Here is a 17,900-nt window from a genome sequence, read left to right as displayed (position 1 = left end):
GGGAGACGGTGTCAAAGGCCTTGCTGAAGTCCAGAAAGACTACGTCCACAGTGTCACCTGCATCCAATGCTTTTGTGACCTGATCATAAAGGGCAATCAGGTTGGTCTGACATCTGGGATCTCACAATAGTCAATAGGCCTCGCTGTGTTAGAGGTCAGGTTGCATCATTGGAACAGGTCAGGGGTGACCGTCTATAAACTCACTAGGGGGGACCAGAAGGGTTTGGGAGAGACCTTGTTTCCCCTAATGCCCCCCAGGGTAACAAGGAATAATGGCCACAAGTTGTTGGAGAGGAGGTTTAAACTAGACATCAGGAGGCGCTACTTCACAGTCAGGGCAGCTAGGATCTGGAACCAACTTCCCAGGGAAGTGGTGCTGGCTCCTACCCTGGGGGTCTTTAAGAGGAGGCTTGATGCCTACCTGGCTAGAGTCATTGGAGCCCAGTTTTTCTCCTGCCCAGGTGGGGTCAGACTTGAAGATCTACAAGGTCCCTTCTGACCCGACTTCTGTGATTCAATGATTCAATGTGTTTTGGACCTCATATAGCAACAGGTTACAGCCTCTGGTTCCAAAATGAGGATGGCATCATGACAAGACTTTGTGGAAATATAGAAAAAGGGTGGGAGGGTTTGAGATGCCAAATCTAGTCCATCCCCCTGCTCAGGGCAGGATAATCCCTGTCTATACCATCCCAAACCAATGTTTGACTAACCTGCCCTTAACAATTCCCAGCACAGAGATCCCATAATCTCTCCTACCAATGTCTTAAATCGCCCTCATCATTAAAAAGTTCCCTCTCATATCCAACAGAAGCGGGCAAAATTTAAATTTGGCAACCCTTGGCCAGCGAACCTGTTCAAGATTTGGGTGGCTGCAGACCCAATAGCCTGGAGAAGGCAAGAGGAGCCTGCCCCACCTCACAGTGCAAGGGTTGGACCTACCTAGCAGGAGACACAAGATCCACAAGTTGAGGTCACTACAAAGGACTGCTGGCAACAAAGTGGTAGCTCTCCTCTCTCAGAGTTAATAGCACCCCACATCTAAATGAGCTGTCGAGTTATTGTCCGGTTGTAGGCTCTGCGTCTTTGGATAAAACTGAAACCTGAGGTCCAGGCCACTTCAAGTCAGGAAACCACATGAAACACAGCACGTTTTTGACGTGTAGGAGGGAATTAGCACCTTGCAACCTGGGGCCCGAATCCTGGCCAGGTCATTATTTTGCACCCACCCTAAACTCCCTGTATCACTCCAATCGCAGGACACCCTGCAATGGCCTCCCAAACTGCTGTATGGGGTGGCTGTGCCCTGCTATAGTACTATGTCTTATGCAGTAATGCTTACCACAGGAATGAAAGGCACACAGAGCATATGCAGCTGGACCCCCGTCCCAGGCAAAAGATCCTGCCGACAGTTGCCCTTTAACAGAGGAACCCAAGCCTCACCTTGCTGCTATCGTGGCAACGTTTTCCATCCAGGCCATGATCTGCCCACCAAAGGTGTTTCCCTGATGATTGGCATGAGGGGGCAGCACTAGCTCCACGCTCTCCACCCGGGTCTGTCCAGCAGGCACCATAGTCTTGCAGTCTCTGGTCTCACGCTCTGGGGTGGCAGAAACACACTGGCTTATCACAGCAGCATGAAAAAAGGGGCCTGCTAGGCTGATGAAAGGCTTAGTGGTGTCAGTCATTGCTTGACCATTGTCTACAAAAACCTCATGTCCCCTCTTCTCCCACAATGCCTGAGCACTTCCCAGCCCACAGCCACACTGAATCCAGAACAACTCCCTGTTTCACCTGTGTAACACCTACTATGCGGTCGGGTGAGGGCTACCTATGAACCTTTCCCCCACTCAAAGAAAACACCAGGTTTCCTTAATACGGGGCCTGGAGACCTTGTACCCATTGAACCCATGGAGTAAAACATGGCTATGCACCTTTCACAGAGCTCTTGAAAGGGCCACAAAGAAGCAGGTCCTGCCAACCCACTCTACCTGGGCCAGACCTGGAAATGAGGAAAATCTCCTCCTCCTCCCTGGTGCAAATCTCAAGCACACAGACAGGGGGCTCAAAAGCAGAGTGTGGGAGTGTGTGTGTGTGTGCGCATGCGTGCAAGTGGGGGGGGGGATGGACCAGCCCTTCAGGGTAGCTTCACTGCCTCATTTATGAGCTTGGCGTGAGCAGAGCACGAGCACATGATGGGTAGGGCAAGACCGTCCTTGGGAACGTTCTCCATTGCTCCGAGCAACTGGTTCACATGCACCCTCGGCCCAGGGATCAGGCCTGGCTAGCCTCTGCAGCCTGGCCTAACATCCCCACTTGGTCCTAATGGCATGTGCCACCCAAACGCCACTTGGTCCTAATGGCATGTCCCACCCAAGAGACTTCAAGCCGATTGCTAATGTTAGCAAATGGCCTTGAACACAGCTGTTCTACCCCATTGGGTAAGAAGAGAGGGCAGCAGAAGTTGCTCAAAACCAGGTCAATGGTAAAGCCTGTAACAAGGCCCTGCTGTGCCACCTTGTGCTGTAGACCATCCTCCCAGGAGCCTGCCAGGACGGGGCGGCACCAATAAGCCCTTTGGTGAAAGTAATAAGCCAAGCCAAAAACGTAACAATGCCTCAATAAACAATTAGCACTTCACAGGATTGGGGTACAGGCCAGGCTTGTTAGACGCTTGACAGAGATCAAAGGCTGGAGAACAGTATACAGAGCTGACAGCTACAAGGGCCACGTTTTTGCCCCATCTCTACCAGCGAGTAGCTGCGTAGCAATGGCAAGTTCACTTTATGTGTTTGCCTGTGGACAATATTTAGTGCCCCGCTTCACAGGGATACTGGGAGAGGCATGTGGTCTGCCATGCATGGAAAACCACCTCCAAACTCCAGGGTTTTATAAGCAAATGCCAGATGTGAAACTGCTTTGCTGCAGACAGATGTGCCCAGACTGTTCTCTGTCCCCAGCTCAAGGCAATCAGGCCAATGCCCGGCACAGACTCCCATGGGACAGAGGGAGGACAGACCCACAGGATAAGTTACCAGCTTGGAAGGAGCTGTTACTAAGAAGATCCTTGATGGTATCAGTGTGGACCAGCCTCATGCGGCGGCGCTCGGCTGCAATGCTGTATTCGGTCTTCTCCTCTTCTGTCTGAGGAATCACTGGCTTCAGTTTAATCTAGGCACAAAGGGACAGGACAGTAGAGCCTCAGAGGGATTGGCAGAGTCTGTATTCAGCTTTGCTCCTACCTAGGCTGTTTCCCAGGGAAACACTTCAACGGGAACCCTGAGGAGCATGTAAAACATCACTACCAGGCTTTATCTAGAGCAGGGCTGTCCAACTGGTGGCCTGTAAAGGGTTAATCTGTGCCCCCTGGCTTCCCACCCAGCTGCTGATTCCCCACTGCTCCAGCTGCAGTAGCAGCCAGGGTTTCTGTCCCCCTCCAGCTCCTACTTCCTGCCCCCACACAACAGACAGTGCAATGCAATGCAGTGCAGCCCATGGTGCCTGCAAAGCTTGCAGCCAGGGACCTGAGGGTAAGACTAGGGTGCCAGTGTGTACCTGGTAGAGTGGGAGAAGGAGGGACCATGCAGGGTGCAGCCTGGAGGGCCCATGGGTCATGCTGGTATGACCTGTGTAGTATGTGGCTCCTGCTGGTGTGGCCCACAGGGTACGTGGCAGTAAAAGATGGACATCTCTGATCTAGAGAGCTCATGCATCTCAGTGGTTCCCAAACCATGAATGCACCATTGCAGGTGGCAAACTTGGGTCATGCCAAGCCAGACCAAAGGTCCACCTAGCTCAGAGTCTGGTCTCCAGCAGTGGCAAGCAGAAGCTGCTTTGTAGGAAGAGTGGAAAAACACAGGGCATGTGTAGCTGATTGCACGGAGCTTCCCCGTTTGCCATGTCACACATCAGGAAGAGTGCACAGTGGTCCACTGCCTTGGTTCAAGAGGTCTGGGACCCTGGTCTAGATGATACTTCTAGTCATGGGCCCCAATGTCCTGGGTGAACCGGAAAACTTTTCTATAAGGGGCAGCTCCTCCATGACACCATCTTCCAAAAGAGCCCAACTGCACAGTATTCGCAGCATCAATACGTCCTTTATATCCAAAGCCTGTTTCATCAGAGGACCATGGTGCTCTTTACCAATACGAACAATGACCTGTATTGCTGTAGCATATACAGACCTCAACTGTGGCCAAGGCCCTATTGTGCCAGGCTTTGTAGAGACACACAGCAAGAGACAACCCCTGGCCTGGAGATCTTATGATCAAATAGAGGAGGCAAAGGATGAAAATAAAAGCATAGAGACTAGCCATCACTCAACAAGTTAGAGGCAAAGCTGGGCATCAAACTGGGCATCCAAGTTCATGGCCAGTGCCCTGCTCTGTTAGGCCACATTGCCTCCGTATCAGTCAGAGCTATAATAATCTGATACGCCACAAGACACCTGTGTACGAGGTAGGGAAAGGCCAACCTGGTTTCAAGGAGGCACCAGGGTGGCATGAAACAACTCGCCTACAGGCGATGAGACTTGAAGCAAAACCAGGATTACACTCTGGATCTCCTGAGTCTCAGGCATCCTTCTCTTAAAGAAACCCCTCCTTCAGCTACTGATGTGAATTTGGAAAGCTGTGTGCTACATGGCAGCTGGCTGACTACCACACACTGACCTGGGACGGGAAGTGGAGGTTGCTTCAACTGGCTGGAGGAGTTTGGTTAAAAAAACATTCCCCAAATTGCTATTTGGCTAGGACACCGTGGCTCTCCTCCAGGCACCTGCACTGTAGGGTTTTAATAACCACCAGGGGTCAGGAAGTAAGTGTAGTTATTACAAGAATATTTGAATCCTGAGTGCTTCAGGAAAAGCACAGAAATGCCATTTGTTTGTTAATATTTATAGAGAGACTTAACAACCCTTTGAGAATCTAGGCCTCACTATAAACAGGGCCCAGCTAGGGAGGCAGCTAGTCAAAAAAAGTGTTTATACAGATGTCCAGCAAATCCTGCAGTATTATTATTTCACATTTGCAGTAGGGTAACACCTAAAGGCCAGTCAGACCCAGGCTGACAGTTATTACACACACACTCAATAGAAGACAACCTAGTGGATCCTCTTACATACCTCCACACCAAAGGATTGTGATAAATGCTGCAAAAGTACAAGCAAGAGACTTATTCCGTTAGAGCCAACAATTCAAATGCAGTGTTGCAAGTGTCACGCCAGGTGTGTACCATTCAAGGTGCCACATTAGGGATATTCAAAGTCAAGATCAAAATACTGAGTCACCCAATACCTGATGACAACCGTGAGTCACCCAACACCTGATGACAACCATGGAAATCTTTGCAAGAGATCTCAAGGCAGACCCTGGAAGCAGCTCCACACAATGCCAGCAACTTGATTTCTTCCCCATGACCCAGAACTAGAAGTGACAGCAGCTCTAGCTTTGGAGGGGGTCTTCTCTTACCTTAGTGTTTGATGTGGTTTGTGCAACAAAGGTAGCATAAGCTTTGCACACGTTCCACTGCTCGCCGCTGCAGAGATCTTCATAGCTGACCTGGATCCCAACCTGGAATGGAGTCCAAAAGAGACACTGAACTACACAGGACCAGTCAATTCACAATGGCTTCAACTGCTCCTATGGAATAAAAGGAGGTGGAATAAATGAACCTGGGAAGTGTCACAACCTTCCTTCCCCAAATAATGCAGGATATGGAGAGGATGCACTGACACAGGACCTCTGTTCCCATACTGAGGGACAGCAATTTGTTTGAGATGGGGAACAGTGAGAGCAACCATTGCTTGAAGAGTCCTGCTGCTTTCTAGTGATGGGATCACAGCACTAATTCCTTGGAGAGCAAAGCAAGCCAAATACTCCAGATCAGACTGTTTCTCCCCAAGCAAAGTAACTGAAACAAGTCAACGACTGGGAGTCAGCAGACATCAGGGGCAGCAGGAGAAAAAAGGCTCTTCAGGGATTCTTACAGCATTAAAAGTATCACAATAAACAGATAAAAGAACAAGAGAATGACCTCTAAATAGGTATATATGCAGCCACATTGAGCTAAATGCACCTGATCTTGGATGCTAAGCAGCCTTGAACTTAGCTAGCTCTTGGATGGGACACCACTTTGCAAACCTAGGCACTGCAGATCCAGGCCAAGGGAGGTGTGTCCAGAGCACCTGGATCACAGAAAACTGGACTGTAGAAATCGAATGGGCAGCAAGACATCGCTCAGCCCCATTGTCACTGCCACAATGATGGGTGGGAAAGGAAGGAAGGTTGGGTCAGTAGTACCACTAATACAAGTGTTCATTGTGTGGACAGAGAAGCAGGAGAGGATGCAGGTAATGGGGTAAGGCATACAAACCTCCATGCTAGAGTTAAAGGCTCGGTTTACTTTTGCTTTGATGTTCACAACTTGCCCAACGCTGAAAAACAAAACAAAAAACAAAACTTAAAAAAAAAATTTTAAAAATCGGAAAAGGTGTTACTGTGGGATCAGAGGGAAAACAGCCCACATGTACAAAACACACATTCACCTAAAAAGCAGTTCCACCTCCCTGGCAACCAGTCCCCGACAGTGCTGCAGTTAAGGTCTATGCGGCAAAATAGCCGGCTTCCAGAAAACAATAGCGGATGTCCTATTAGCAGCTACTCTGACTTCCTTGGGACTGTGCATGAGGGTCACCAGGACAGGTCATGGAGGGGGTAGGGAACCATAGGTATCCTAGGGATTTATGAATGGGAAAGGCTCTTCCATGGGCCCCAGCACAGAGAGGCGACTGGGCCCAGTCCTCATGTCCTTTTCCAGTACAACAGAGAGGGCTCACAGATGAGATTTCATGCTTGAGTAATTTTACATTGAAATGGTATCCAGGTCTTGGGCTGCGACTCTGGGTAGGAACGTAACAGCTGGCTTCTCTGCCCAGCCTGAAAGGTACCTGCTGTGATTAATGCAAGCGTGCAGGGGACACAGCCACATCCTGCCATTTAATATGCAGTCACAGGAGTCCCAGGGAGGAACGGCATAGGCCGCGTCAGGAAAGGTGGGAGAGGAGACAGGTCAGATTTCACCGAGACGGAGCCGATTTAGCTTCCACATCTGGAATTCTCCTGTCTACCCAGCAGGAGTGTATTTATTAACAAGGCCTGTTCTCGAATACTTTGGATGCCAGTTGTACTTGCTGGAGAAAGAGACCACAAAAACTGGAAACCAGCAGTCCTTTTAGACAAAGTGGCCCCTTTCTCCAAGGCAATAACAAATGCAATAGCTTCTCTAGCAAGGTTTTAAGTCGAGTTTAAGTATCCACAGACAGCTATGCATGCACACACATACTCACGTGTGCACGCACACTCACGCGCACACCGACCCTTTCAGGCTAACAAATCAGTGGCTGTTAAATCTGTAAGTGCAGTTAACCAGCATCATTGATCAAAATGGGCTAGTCTTTGCCAACTGCTTGATGAAAACAGGAATATTCCTTCCCTATTTTGGAAGGAAATAAAAAGAAAGATGCTAGAAAATTAAATGCAAAAATCTTTTGTTAATGCCACTGTCAGTTCATGCCTCAGTAAGTGCTCAGGTAAGTTTGAATACACAACCTTAGTGTTTCCTGTGCCCCAGTGCATGACAGTTAAGACTACTTCTTTCAGCTCCACTTATTTCAGCTACCAAAGCTGAGATGCACACAACCCGAACTACCGATTTTCATACATCCCCCACCCCTCAAGACTAGGCACACAGCTTGAAATCTAGTCCAGTTTTTCAAAGCGGGTTCAGATCCAACCCCTTCCTCGACTGCCCCCACTTGTATTTTGGGGATTTACAACCCCACTGTCCTTGTTTCTCAGTCATTTTTCTTACCTTCCTTGCTGTGTGAACAGACCGTGGAGAATGCTAGACCATAGCGGGGAAACTGGCTATACCCAAAACCAAACCTAAGAAAAGAGGGACATGTTCCTCCCATAAAACCACTTTAAGTTACAGTCATCTTAAGTGTGACTTGAAGCGGTACAGCAGTGGGTGCCGGACCCTGCTGCATTACAGTCGTGGCGCGAGTACACGGCACAGCCCATACCACGGCACGGGCTGGCAGTGCAGTTCCCAGGGGTGACGGCTGCATCAAGCTTGTGAGCGAGGAGAGGGTGTAAAATTGTACCCCGCCTGGGTGGGACCTGTCCGTGCCTAAAGCAGGGGTTCACAACCCTATCAGAGTCACAGCACCTCCACAACATTTCTGAATTTGGAGGCAGCCCCCGTTGAGAAGCAGCGTTGCACTGCCTCAGCTTACCTCAGTGGTTCTCAACTGGGGGCTACCACCACCAAGTAAGGGGCGCCAACTGTGTCAGGGACAAAGTGGCCTCCATCTCTACTGGTTTGGGGAGACTGGAAACAATCAGCTGCTCACAGAAGTGGGTCCTTAAGTCTGGGAGAAGGGATTTCCAGCCATCCATTTTCTCAGCAAGCCAGCGCAGTGAACAGCCAGCTCACCCTACAGTTTCCATGCATGGCTCTCTCAATCAATCATATCCCCTTAGGAACACCAGCTCCCTTAGACGCCAGTGAAAACAACTTTTATGCCAACGCCAAGTTAATCTGAGGATTACTGAAACATTAAAAGATTAAGAGAACTGCCTCGGTGCATGTAAAAGCTGGTAGGTATTGAGTGCTCATGTCAGTCAGGTTAATGCGACTATTCACAATGTCACTAGGTTAGGGCTAGCAACAAGTCTAAGTCTACTGCTTTCACTTTTGCAGTTGTTCCTACCAGAAATTGTCCTTCCCATGGTGTTGCCAAGGAGATATTATATGCATCTGTCTGATACAAAAGAAAGGCAATGTTTGGGTAAAAATATATACACAGAGAGACAGCGTACATTGTACACGTGCAGAACTACTTTGACCACTAGGGAGGACCTGCACCTCTTTTTGCTTTGTAACTGGGTTCATGTAGAGTGACTATCACCCCTGCAGGCTACAGCCAGGATCAAGGCCCTTGTGGGAGCTGTACAAGATCACAAGACACGGGTTTTGGTTCCAGGGGCTCAAAGGCCACCTTTATAGTTAGGTGCAGGAGTTGAATGCACATTCAAAGGGTGTGCGAGTGGGAGGATCCCAGGAAGAGGAGATGGGACAACCAGGAACGCAGCTGACCACGTGCCTCACTCGATGTACAGTGTTTAATCAACGGTCTCAAGCAGTTTGCATTCTGATTTTTGCTGTTGATTGCTTCATGTACAGCTCTGAAGGGTCAGGGACTCCGAAGGCACCTAACCCCATTACACCCAATAAAACTTTATCTTTCCACTTATTGCTTCTTATCGACTGATATAGCCCTCTGCTATAAAAGCTGCGGGCTGGTTAAGGGTGCATGAAATAGCTCCTGTAGTTCTCTTCTTGAGATAGATCCAAAGACAAGTCCCTTACACACCTACACACCGAGGCATACACCAAGGGGTCTTGTCCATTTGCAAGCTAGTCAGTCAGTTATTTGCTAAAAGATAAAAGAAGAGTCATTTCAGGTCCTGCACCTGATGCCATCCCCACCTCCCCTTCCCCCAACATCCTTTGCTGAGCCCTGTGGTTTTACAATCACATTTTCCTGCCTTTTAAAACGTGGGTCTCTCTCCCTTCATGGGCGTATGGGAAGGGAAATGAAATGCACACGAAGAAGCCAACCGGCTCTGGCCCTGATCCAAGGCTTGCTGGAAATAATGCAAAGGCTCCTCTGGTTTCTGTGGACTTTGAAGCAAGCTCTCCCCTGGGAGTCTAGTTAAAATATAAGACTAGGAGAACTCAAGCCAGTTAAGATTCAAGTTCTCCCCAGGACGTCCTTAAGCAATGCTTGCAGCCCACTGAACCAGCTGCAGCTGTGGACAGATGCAGCTTTCCAAGGGGTCAGACTATTGACCCAGAAGGGTCTGATAGCTTCCGTCGGCAGATCAGCGATCAGTAATGCCAACAGCCCTGCAGTAGCAATTGCTGAAGGTAGGACCAGTGTAATAAAAATGTCCACAGAGCTCAATTCTGCCTCCCGAGGTCCGAAGCATCAGTAAAATCAAAGTCGATGAGGTTCTTGAAGTAGTGTCTTGCTTCAGGTAGATTCATCCACAACTACGTGAAGAGTGTGCTGCACAGCTATATTCCAGCTCAGCCCATAATATTGTGTCCCCTCCTCGTCCCACCCTGAGGATCTGCTCTAGGAACGGAGAACACCCGGCCTATGCGAGTGCTGGCAAACAAATCATCAGGGGTCCTAACTCAGACCTGGCTGCAGGGTTTGGCACAAAATGTTTCCTCTCTACCACCTCTGCCTCTGCTTGGGCTCAGGCAGGAAGGGGCCTTGCTCTAGCGCTCACGGCTCTGGCTTTAAGTCCCACCACGAACCAAGGAGCGTTTGCCTGGAATTACAGGCTCCCTACATGCGTCAAGTGGAGCCCATGCCCGAAAAGCAGGGACCGCGCGTACAATTAGACGGTCTTTACCACTGTGCGAGAGCTTCAAATGGTTTACTCCCACCTCCGTGGGCAGCAGGAGGACCTCAGCCTCCCCACTGAGGATGCCATCGCAGATTGCGCTTGATTATGCAGCATATTAGACCAGAAAGGACCTCACCCCTCAGACAGGGGCAGCATCTCCTCTGCGGTGTTCCCAGACAGAGCCTAGGCCACTGCGACTAGCAGCATTGCATACAGTGACTGTATATGAGATCACAGGTCTGTCCTTCCTTCCCTGGCTTGGGATGGATTCCCAGTAGGCTGGATTTCTCTGCCAGGACTTCCAAGTGCTGTCGGAGGACTCTGCTTGCATCAAAATCAGCTACTGAAAATCAGAGCATCATCAGTCCCTCCCTATCCCCTATGCTACTGCTCCAGAGTGGAAATGCAGCAGAAAAGACTGGAGGTGGTTTTAGCTTTTCTGTCTACCAGAGTTTTTAAGTAGGTCAGACAAGTCATAAGCGTTACTGAGTTCTGGATTACACACACACACCCCTCTTTGGCTGAGAAGAGCTTTATAGGAGGGTGCACGCATGCACACACAAACATGTACACACACACTCCTCTTTGGCCGAGAAGAGCTTTATAGGAAGGTGCATGCATGCACACACACACACACACACCCCTCCCTGGCTAAGAAGAGCTTTATAGGAAGGTGTTAAGCTCTTTAACAAGCTGCTTTCTCTCAATTTTTCAACATAACCTCACCACTGGGGAATTTAACTGGGTCTTGTCTTCACTAGAAGGAATCCTGCTTAAACACCCTTCTTCACAGTGAGTTGGAAGACACAATCCTGGCCAAGTGTCAAAGAGGACATGTTGTGCTCAGCCCTGTCCTCCGTAGGCATGCATAAAGCATAGCCTTTACGTCATAACTAATGACGTGAAGCCACACACGAGGAAGACTTGTCCTCGTCTGCACTGACCAGTCAGAATCATATCACTTGTCCTGGTCTTTTAAAATAGGAATCTCAAATTCAAGCTTCCTAGTAGAGGAAGCCTCACAGCAAGCAAGTCAGATTTTCCAGCTCCCAGGCCAAGACAAGCTGGCAGCAGCACGAGCATTACTTTGCAAAAGGGGAATTCTGGCTTCCTCCCAGCAGATACACATGACACTTGTGACCCGTCATCCTGGAAAGCAACTGCTCACCTCTCTTGACTCGGGGGGGGTCGTACACACAGACTAAGGAAAGGAATATGAAGTCAGAGAGCGCGCCACCGCAACCAAAACTATAGGGTGGGTGAACTGATGGTCTCCCATTGGCCTGCCGAAAGCAGCAGCATCTCATTCTTCCCAGCTTAAAGAAACAGGATGAAGGAAGCTTCCAATAAGGCAACTGGCTGGGCCTTTTTAGGGAGTGTAGTTTTCAGTCAAAAGTTTCTCCCTGAGCAGATTTGCTTCTGTTGCACGTTTTAATTGTGATCAACCCTTGTTTGCATCAAGCATTAAAGTCATTAAAGATCTCAAAAGGTTTTCCACAGATGGGTAGAGCATGAATTGAAGACATCTGCCCAGCAACCCAGCGACACCGTCCCAGCTTGTGCTTTTCCACCTTGCTCATGTCTGAATGGAGGAACAAGCGAGGATTAACTTCAGCGACCCTCTGAGGGAACATCTCCTTCCCTCGCTACTGCAAATGCCTCCAGAAAATGAAGTGCTCTTCCAGAAAGGGCTCATCTCCAATCTACCCCGTCAAGGCAAAGAGCGAATCTCATGTTCCCATACTTGCTACCCTAGATATCAAAGTATCATCCTTCTGGGCAACAAGAGAGCCCCCAGATTCATTCACAACTAGAGCTGCTGGCCTTTGCAGGTGCTCCTCATATTTTTGCCCCGTAGTAAATGAAAGCTTAACCCACAGGAACGTATCCCCTTTCATTGAGGGCTCAACTATCATGGGTTGGTTACCTTCCATTTACCCCAGGGTAAGAACGGGTAGTCAGTAAATCCCCACAAGCTTTCACTGTACTTTAAGTTGCTTGTGCTTGCACTAACAGTGTAACATCCACAGGATTGCATCTGTTCTCACCCTGCTGAGTGCAACTAGATTGCACCGATCCAGACCCACGTCTTTCCTTAGTGCGAACCTCCACCCCCGAGCTGAATGTGCTTTAACTTACGACCACAATCCTCACCCCAATACCTGGTTCATCTTTAAATGTCGCAAGGGTCCCCCGGTCGACAAGCCCCAAACTACCGTATCTCAGCAGGGCTGCATGTTCCTACTGCGTCCTATTTACTAGCCATCTACACAGCGAAGGGACAAGAGTCCTTCCTAACCTACAGAAACAGCCAGCCTTAAAACGATTATGTCGGAGCCCGCGAGGCACAGAGAAAACACAGAATCGTTGCAATAAAAATATTTTAACTTGATCACTCACCCATTTATCCCTTTACCCTATCAAATAAATAGAGGTTCATTAACATAATTAGCAAAAGATTAGCGGAAGATTCCAAAAAAAACCCCAACCCTCATCTTTCAAAATCTCTCGCAAGCCTTTAATAACTCAATTTTTTAAAAATCCCACTAGTTACAATCACGGATTCAATTTGTGTTTTTGCTCAGGGCTTAATGTGAGCGTAGGACCGGTGAGAGGTGTCAAAACGATAGCTCTCAAGACAGATGTCTCCCATTTATCTACTTAAGAGCTAGCAGCCTGAGCAGAGGCAGCGCGTGTCTCTGGGAGTAGCAGGGCCTTTGTTTCTCATCTCGCTAATCCTTGGTTTCTCTGCTGTGACCAGAACAAGGATAACCTAGGTAACGAACCGCGCTCCCCAATTCTTTTCACTCAGGCCACCGACCAGCTGTCAAAGGAGTAACTTTTGTCTCTGTCTGCCTAGGACAGAGAGAAAGCCCTGTCCCCAGGGAGGGGCATGGCCCCCACAGCCACTCCTATTCCCTGAGCTGTCTAGACATCATTTGTCTACATTTTACTGACTGGCATAGCTGCAAAAGTGTGCAAGTGTTAATGTTCCCTCTGTAACCCCGGCCAGGTGTGCGCTGCAGAGCGCTGGCACACAGCTTCCCAGCTAGGAGCGTAGGGAAAAAGAAAAGAAAAAGAAAAAGAGACAGACATGTGTGCACGTGTGCGTCCATGACATGGTCTGCCCGCTCTGGCTGTCACTCCTACAGCAGCAACGTGGTGTCACTGCACCCAGCTGCTGCACAAGCATCACTGTGGAGCTGCTTCTGCCATGGACACTTGTGGGGTGGGGGCACAAACAGCTCTGTTGCACCTACTACGCTGGTCCCTGCTCGCCTACCCCAAGTTACACTACAGACCACCCCAGCCCCCCTACTTGGTCAGCTTTGCTGTTCTGGGAAGTGGTGGCATGATGCTGGTGTATCCTGCATGTTCAGGAGGCTCTGCCAACCTCGCTTCTGCAGCAGAGACTTTCCTAGTGCAGACAGGCCCACAGGAGCAATTCAGCAGTGACACTGGAAAAGCCTTTGGTCTAAAGTCTCATCAGGACACGAGTGGTACCCCCTTCTGAATCTCTTGGGTATAGCGGAGTGGTTTGATATAGCTCATTGCTGCTTGGTTAGATTTTGCCGCAGAATAACCTGTTTCAGCAACTGCTGGCTTGTAATGAGATGCCCAAAGATTTCAATGATGTCTTTAGACACCCACATAGGTGGAGGGTATTCTTCCAAAGATCTCAAGGCTACATAATTGACCTAAGCAGCTGATGAGAACAGATGAGCACAGTTCCTGGTGCTATACTTTCTAGTTCAACTTGAGCGGGAAATGTAAGTATAACCTCTCCTACGAATTCTTGGTTGAGGTTTGGCCTGGGATCAGAAGTACAGAGGCAATAGCTTCATTGCTAGAACAAACTGAGCCTCCAACTAAGTCAAGACCAAGGTCAAGTTTCAGGTCACCTCTGCTGCCTGCACCACTTTGCCTATCAAGCATTTCCATCAACTAATTCATTCATTACCATTAAATTAATTAGCACCAGGTTTTCCCTAGTAGGCTGGACTGCCCAGAACGTATAAAGCTGCTGCATGTGCTTGGTACCTTCAGGAGCAGGCGAGCACTGAGCCTGGTTTATAAAAGTATCCTCAACAAACTACTAACCATCTGCAACACTTAACAGTTCTGTGCACCTGGGTGTCGAAAGGCACATGCCGCATTCAGCTGTCTTTTCTTACAACAGTGGCGATAATAGCTGTGAAGCATGCTCTGGAAAGGAGACAGAAGCTATATGGTGAACTCAGGGACACTGTGAGTTCGGTTTGGCAAGCACAGAGACAGCATCCAATATGGAAAGTCTTCTCTATACCTAGAATCTACTTATTGCCAAAGCTGGCTCAACCACCTCACCCCAAAACCAACCTTTAAATCAGACAGCACTAAAAACTCAGAGCTACCAACATTCACAGGGAAGAAGCACCTCCAATTGCTCACACTCAATATCCAGAAACTTCATTGGAAGTGGTTTAGCAAACCCCTTAAAAAGGAGCACCGACTTCCCACCATCGTCTTCTTAACCAGCCCCTGTGTTGCATGCTCAGTGCTGTACAGAACGGCATAAGAGGGCTACCGGCTCTCCCCGGCAGGATGCATTAGGCACAGGCCATTAGGATTACAAAAGGCAAAAAAAAAAAAGGAAGTTCACCATTCCATTCAACATGACTTATGGAGGCAAGCATTTGAGGGAAAAAAGGCATTTTTCACAACTTCATGTAAGCTATAACATTAAACTGCTGTATGCAAGACAGCTGTTGTATTCCTTCCCAGAGGTGGCTGCATCTCAGCTGCGGCTGAAGTGATAATCCCTGGGTAAGCTTACTCCCCATCTCTAGGGAAGGTGCTGGGTAAAGTTAAGAGCCACAAAGGGGTTGGAGACCCGTGAATAAGAAACGCTACAGCTGTGTCTTTTATAAGACTGATTTTTTTGGACCAGGAACTGGAACGGATTCCTTGAAAAATAAAAAAAAAAAAGAGGGAGGAGATGGATTACGAGGGAAAAGCAGGAAAATAAGGGAAGTGGCACTAGGACATAAACAACAGAGAGCGGTCCGTCAGCAGGTCTCAGAAGGAATCCGGTTCCTAATTGTTGGGTGGGTTACAAGGTCTTCTACACACGTTCAGGTTCGAGCCTCCGTGGCCCTGCTCCTCCCTTGCTCTCGTGTGCTGGACTGGGATGAGGTTTCATCTCTATAGAGCAGAAGGGATGAATTTGCAGCACCCAGACTCCAGGTCTTTAATATTTGCTGCGTGCAAAGCAGAAGAAAAGATCTCCCCCCCGCCCAAACTAGCATAACAGCCAGAGAGGGAAGTAAGGCATTTACCTAATCGTGTGCTCAAAATAGATATCGTCCACGGAAGCTGTGACGCAGGGGCAGCCAGCGTGTCTCTCGGCTAGAAAGGAAAAACAAACCGCGTCAGTGCCTACAGCAATGCACCAGACAACTGGGCTGCTTGTGTCTCGGCAGGTCCTGGCTGGGCACGAGTAGCCTGGGTCTCTGCGCTGGGCTCTGCTTAGTGCTCGATCCTATCGACTCGCCGCGGCCAGGACACAGCTCCCTCTGCGCGGCGGGGCACCAGGGGTTCCTCGGAGAAGATGCTGGTTCCTTCTTTCCTCGGCCAAAGACTCGTGCGTCTAACATCACCCAGCACACAGCCTCGCAGTCTGATCTCTCCGGCCACATAACGTGCACCCAGTTCACTTGAACAGGATCAAAATTAAAGGAGCAGACATCGGTGTTACGTTCCCCTCCCTCCCCCGTCAGAAATGAACATTGGTACAGGGAAAGAGTGACACCATTTATGTTAGCTATTTAAAAACTGTCCTCGAAGGGTGTCCTCATTTCTCTACACTTTCATCTGTCACTAGAATGTGTGCTCACCCCCTGCACCACTGTCACGGTCTTTTTGGCGATGCACATTGGAAATTGCACAGCTGTTGCTTGTGGCAAGAAGATCTCCCCGTATTACAGGTTCTGGGAGCTCCAGTTTTTTCGAAGCGTGATCTCACAAATGGAAAAGCCCGTTGCACGACGCTGCTTATCACCCAAAAAGGTATTTAAAAATCAAAGCAGCGCTTTGTAGACTGAATGCTTCATTTGATGAAGCGTGACTATGGGCAGACCCCCCAGCGCCAGGCTTTTGCTAGGAAAGGCATCGCACACAACGGACCAAGCCCGAAAAAGAGGATTGAAAGAAGAGTGCTGACACAGCTACTGCAAGGGCCGCGTGAACACTGTGCTGGACCCTGTAGACAAATAGCAACCGCCTGAACTACCACATCTACCTCTCATAAGCATAAGGCGGCAGTGACTTCACTTGGATCCCACTAGTTTTCTATGGCAGGCCGTATTCAATTTTTTCCATGATGGGGAGCACTTTGTAGACAGATCCTTTCCATAGACCCACCTCCCAAACCACCAATACCTGCAGCACAAGGACTTTCACTCCAGTACAGAGTGTCAATGCAGCAAATTAAAGTGTCCCCCTGCCCGGTGTGCTGCAGCGCTATGCTACAGCCCTAGCACTTGCTGCTATCTGCTAAGTGCTGGGCTGTCTTTGATTAGCTATTCCACCCTAGTCCCAGCCTGATCATTACACCCAGGTGCTATTCATTTGCTAGGTATTCACTTGAAAGGGCACAGCTGTCTCAGGAAAACTTTTGAAATCTGGTATAGAAAAGGTCATCGTTTAAGATAGCCTCTCCCTCCCCCCGCCACTTGCAACCACAGTCCCTTCTCTATCACATTTTGCTTTTTTATAAGAACTTTTTATTATGAGGATGCAAAACCTCTCCCCTCAGGTAGTAAACACCAGTTCTCGGCTCTGCTGCTTTCTGGGATCATTGACCCTGCTATAAAAGGGGGGATTTGGGGGAGGGGGCTTCATTTTGTAGACAATGGAGAGATTCTTCCAAAGAGAGTAACCTGCAATCTTGTAGCATAGCTTAAATGGTTGCCAGAACCCAGTTCTCCAGCTGCCACTGACCCTGTGTGTCTACAACCGTGGGCAAGCTGTTTCCTTTCTCCTGTGCCTCACCTCCCTTTGCAAACAGGGATGGCTGCTTCCCTGCTCCTCAGGTGCCGGGAGACGCTAGAATTTGTTAAAGCGTGCAAGATGTTGGGAAACAAAAACAGGGACATGTCAGACAACATCTCTAAATAATTAAGGAACAGTTTCCTCCACACATGGAGTGCACTTGTGGAGTAGGCTGCTTACAAAGGACCCATAAAAATTTAAGTGATGGGAGCAAAGAAAGAGCAGAGATCAGTTCTTCCTGGGAACTGCTACCCCACATGCCATCAAAACCACACAGAGCCGAAACGCCTACGCGGAGACCTCCGCAAGAGCTTAGCAATGTTTAGAGCTGGATTATACCATGTACTGCACGACATGCTGTAGGGCAAGCCTCCGTAGGAGCCC

The 17,900-nt window shown here is 49.0% G+C and overlaps 1 protein-coding gene across 1 annotated transcript in view; it reads right to left on the bottom strand.

Annotated features, from left to right (window-relative positions):
• Window positions 1-16,399, bottom strand: part of ACOT11 (acyl-CoA thioesterase 11) — a 32,139-nt gene extending 15,740 nt beyond the window's left edge. The window contains exons 1-6 of the mRNA XM_019530634.1: window positions 16,361-16,399; window positions 15,803-16,005; window positions 6,373-6,433; window positions 5,469-5,570; window positions 3,036-3,171; window positions 1,444-1,600 (exon numbers count right to left, since the gene is read on the bottom strand). Of these exons, the coding sequence (XP_019386179.1) occupies window positions 1,444-1,600; window positions 3,036-3,171; window positions 5,469-5,570; window positions 6,373-6,433; window positions 15,803-16,005; window positions 16,361-16,399 (698 nt within the window). The remainder of the gene's footprint in view (window positions 1-1,443; window positions 1,601-3,035; window positions 3,172-5,468; window positions 5,571-6,372; window positions 6,434-15,802; window positions 16,006-16,360) is intronic.
• Window positions 16,400-17,900: the final 1,501 nt, after the last annotated feature.

This window comes from Crocodylus porosus, unplaced genomic scaffold (assembly GCF_001723895.1).
Source record: "Crocodylus porosus isolate Cpor-Errol unplaced genomic scaffold, CroPor_comp1, whole genome shotgun sequence".
Classification (NCBI taxonomy): domain Eukaryota; kingdom Metazoa; phylum Chordata; order Crocodylia; family Crocodylidae; genus Crocodylus; species Crocodylus porosus.
This window is presented reverse-complemented; position numbering and strand designations above follow the sequence as displayed.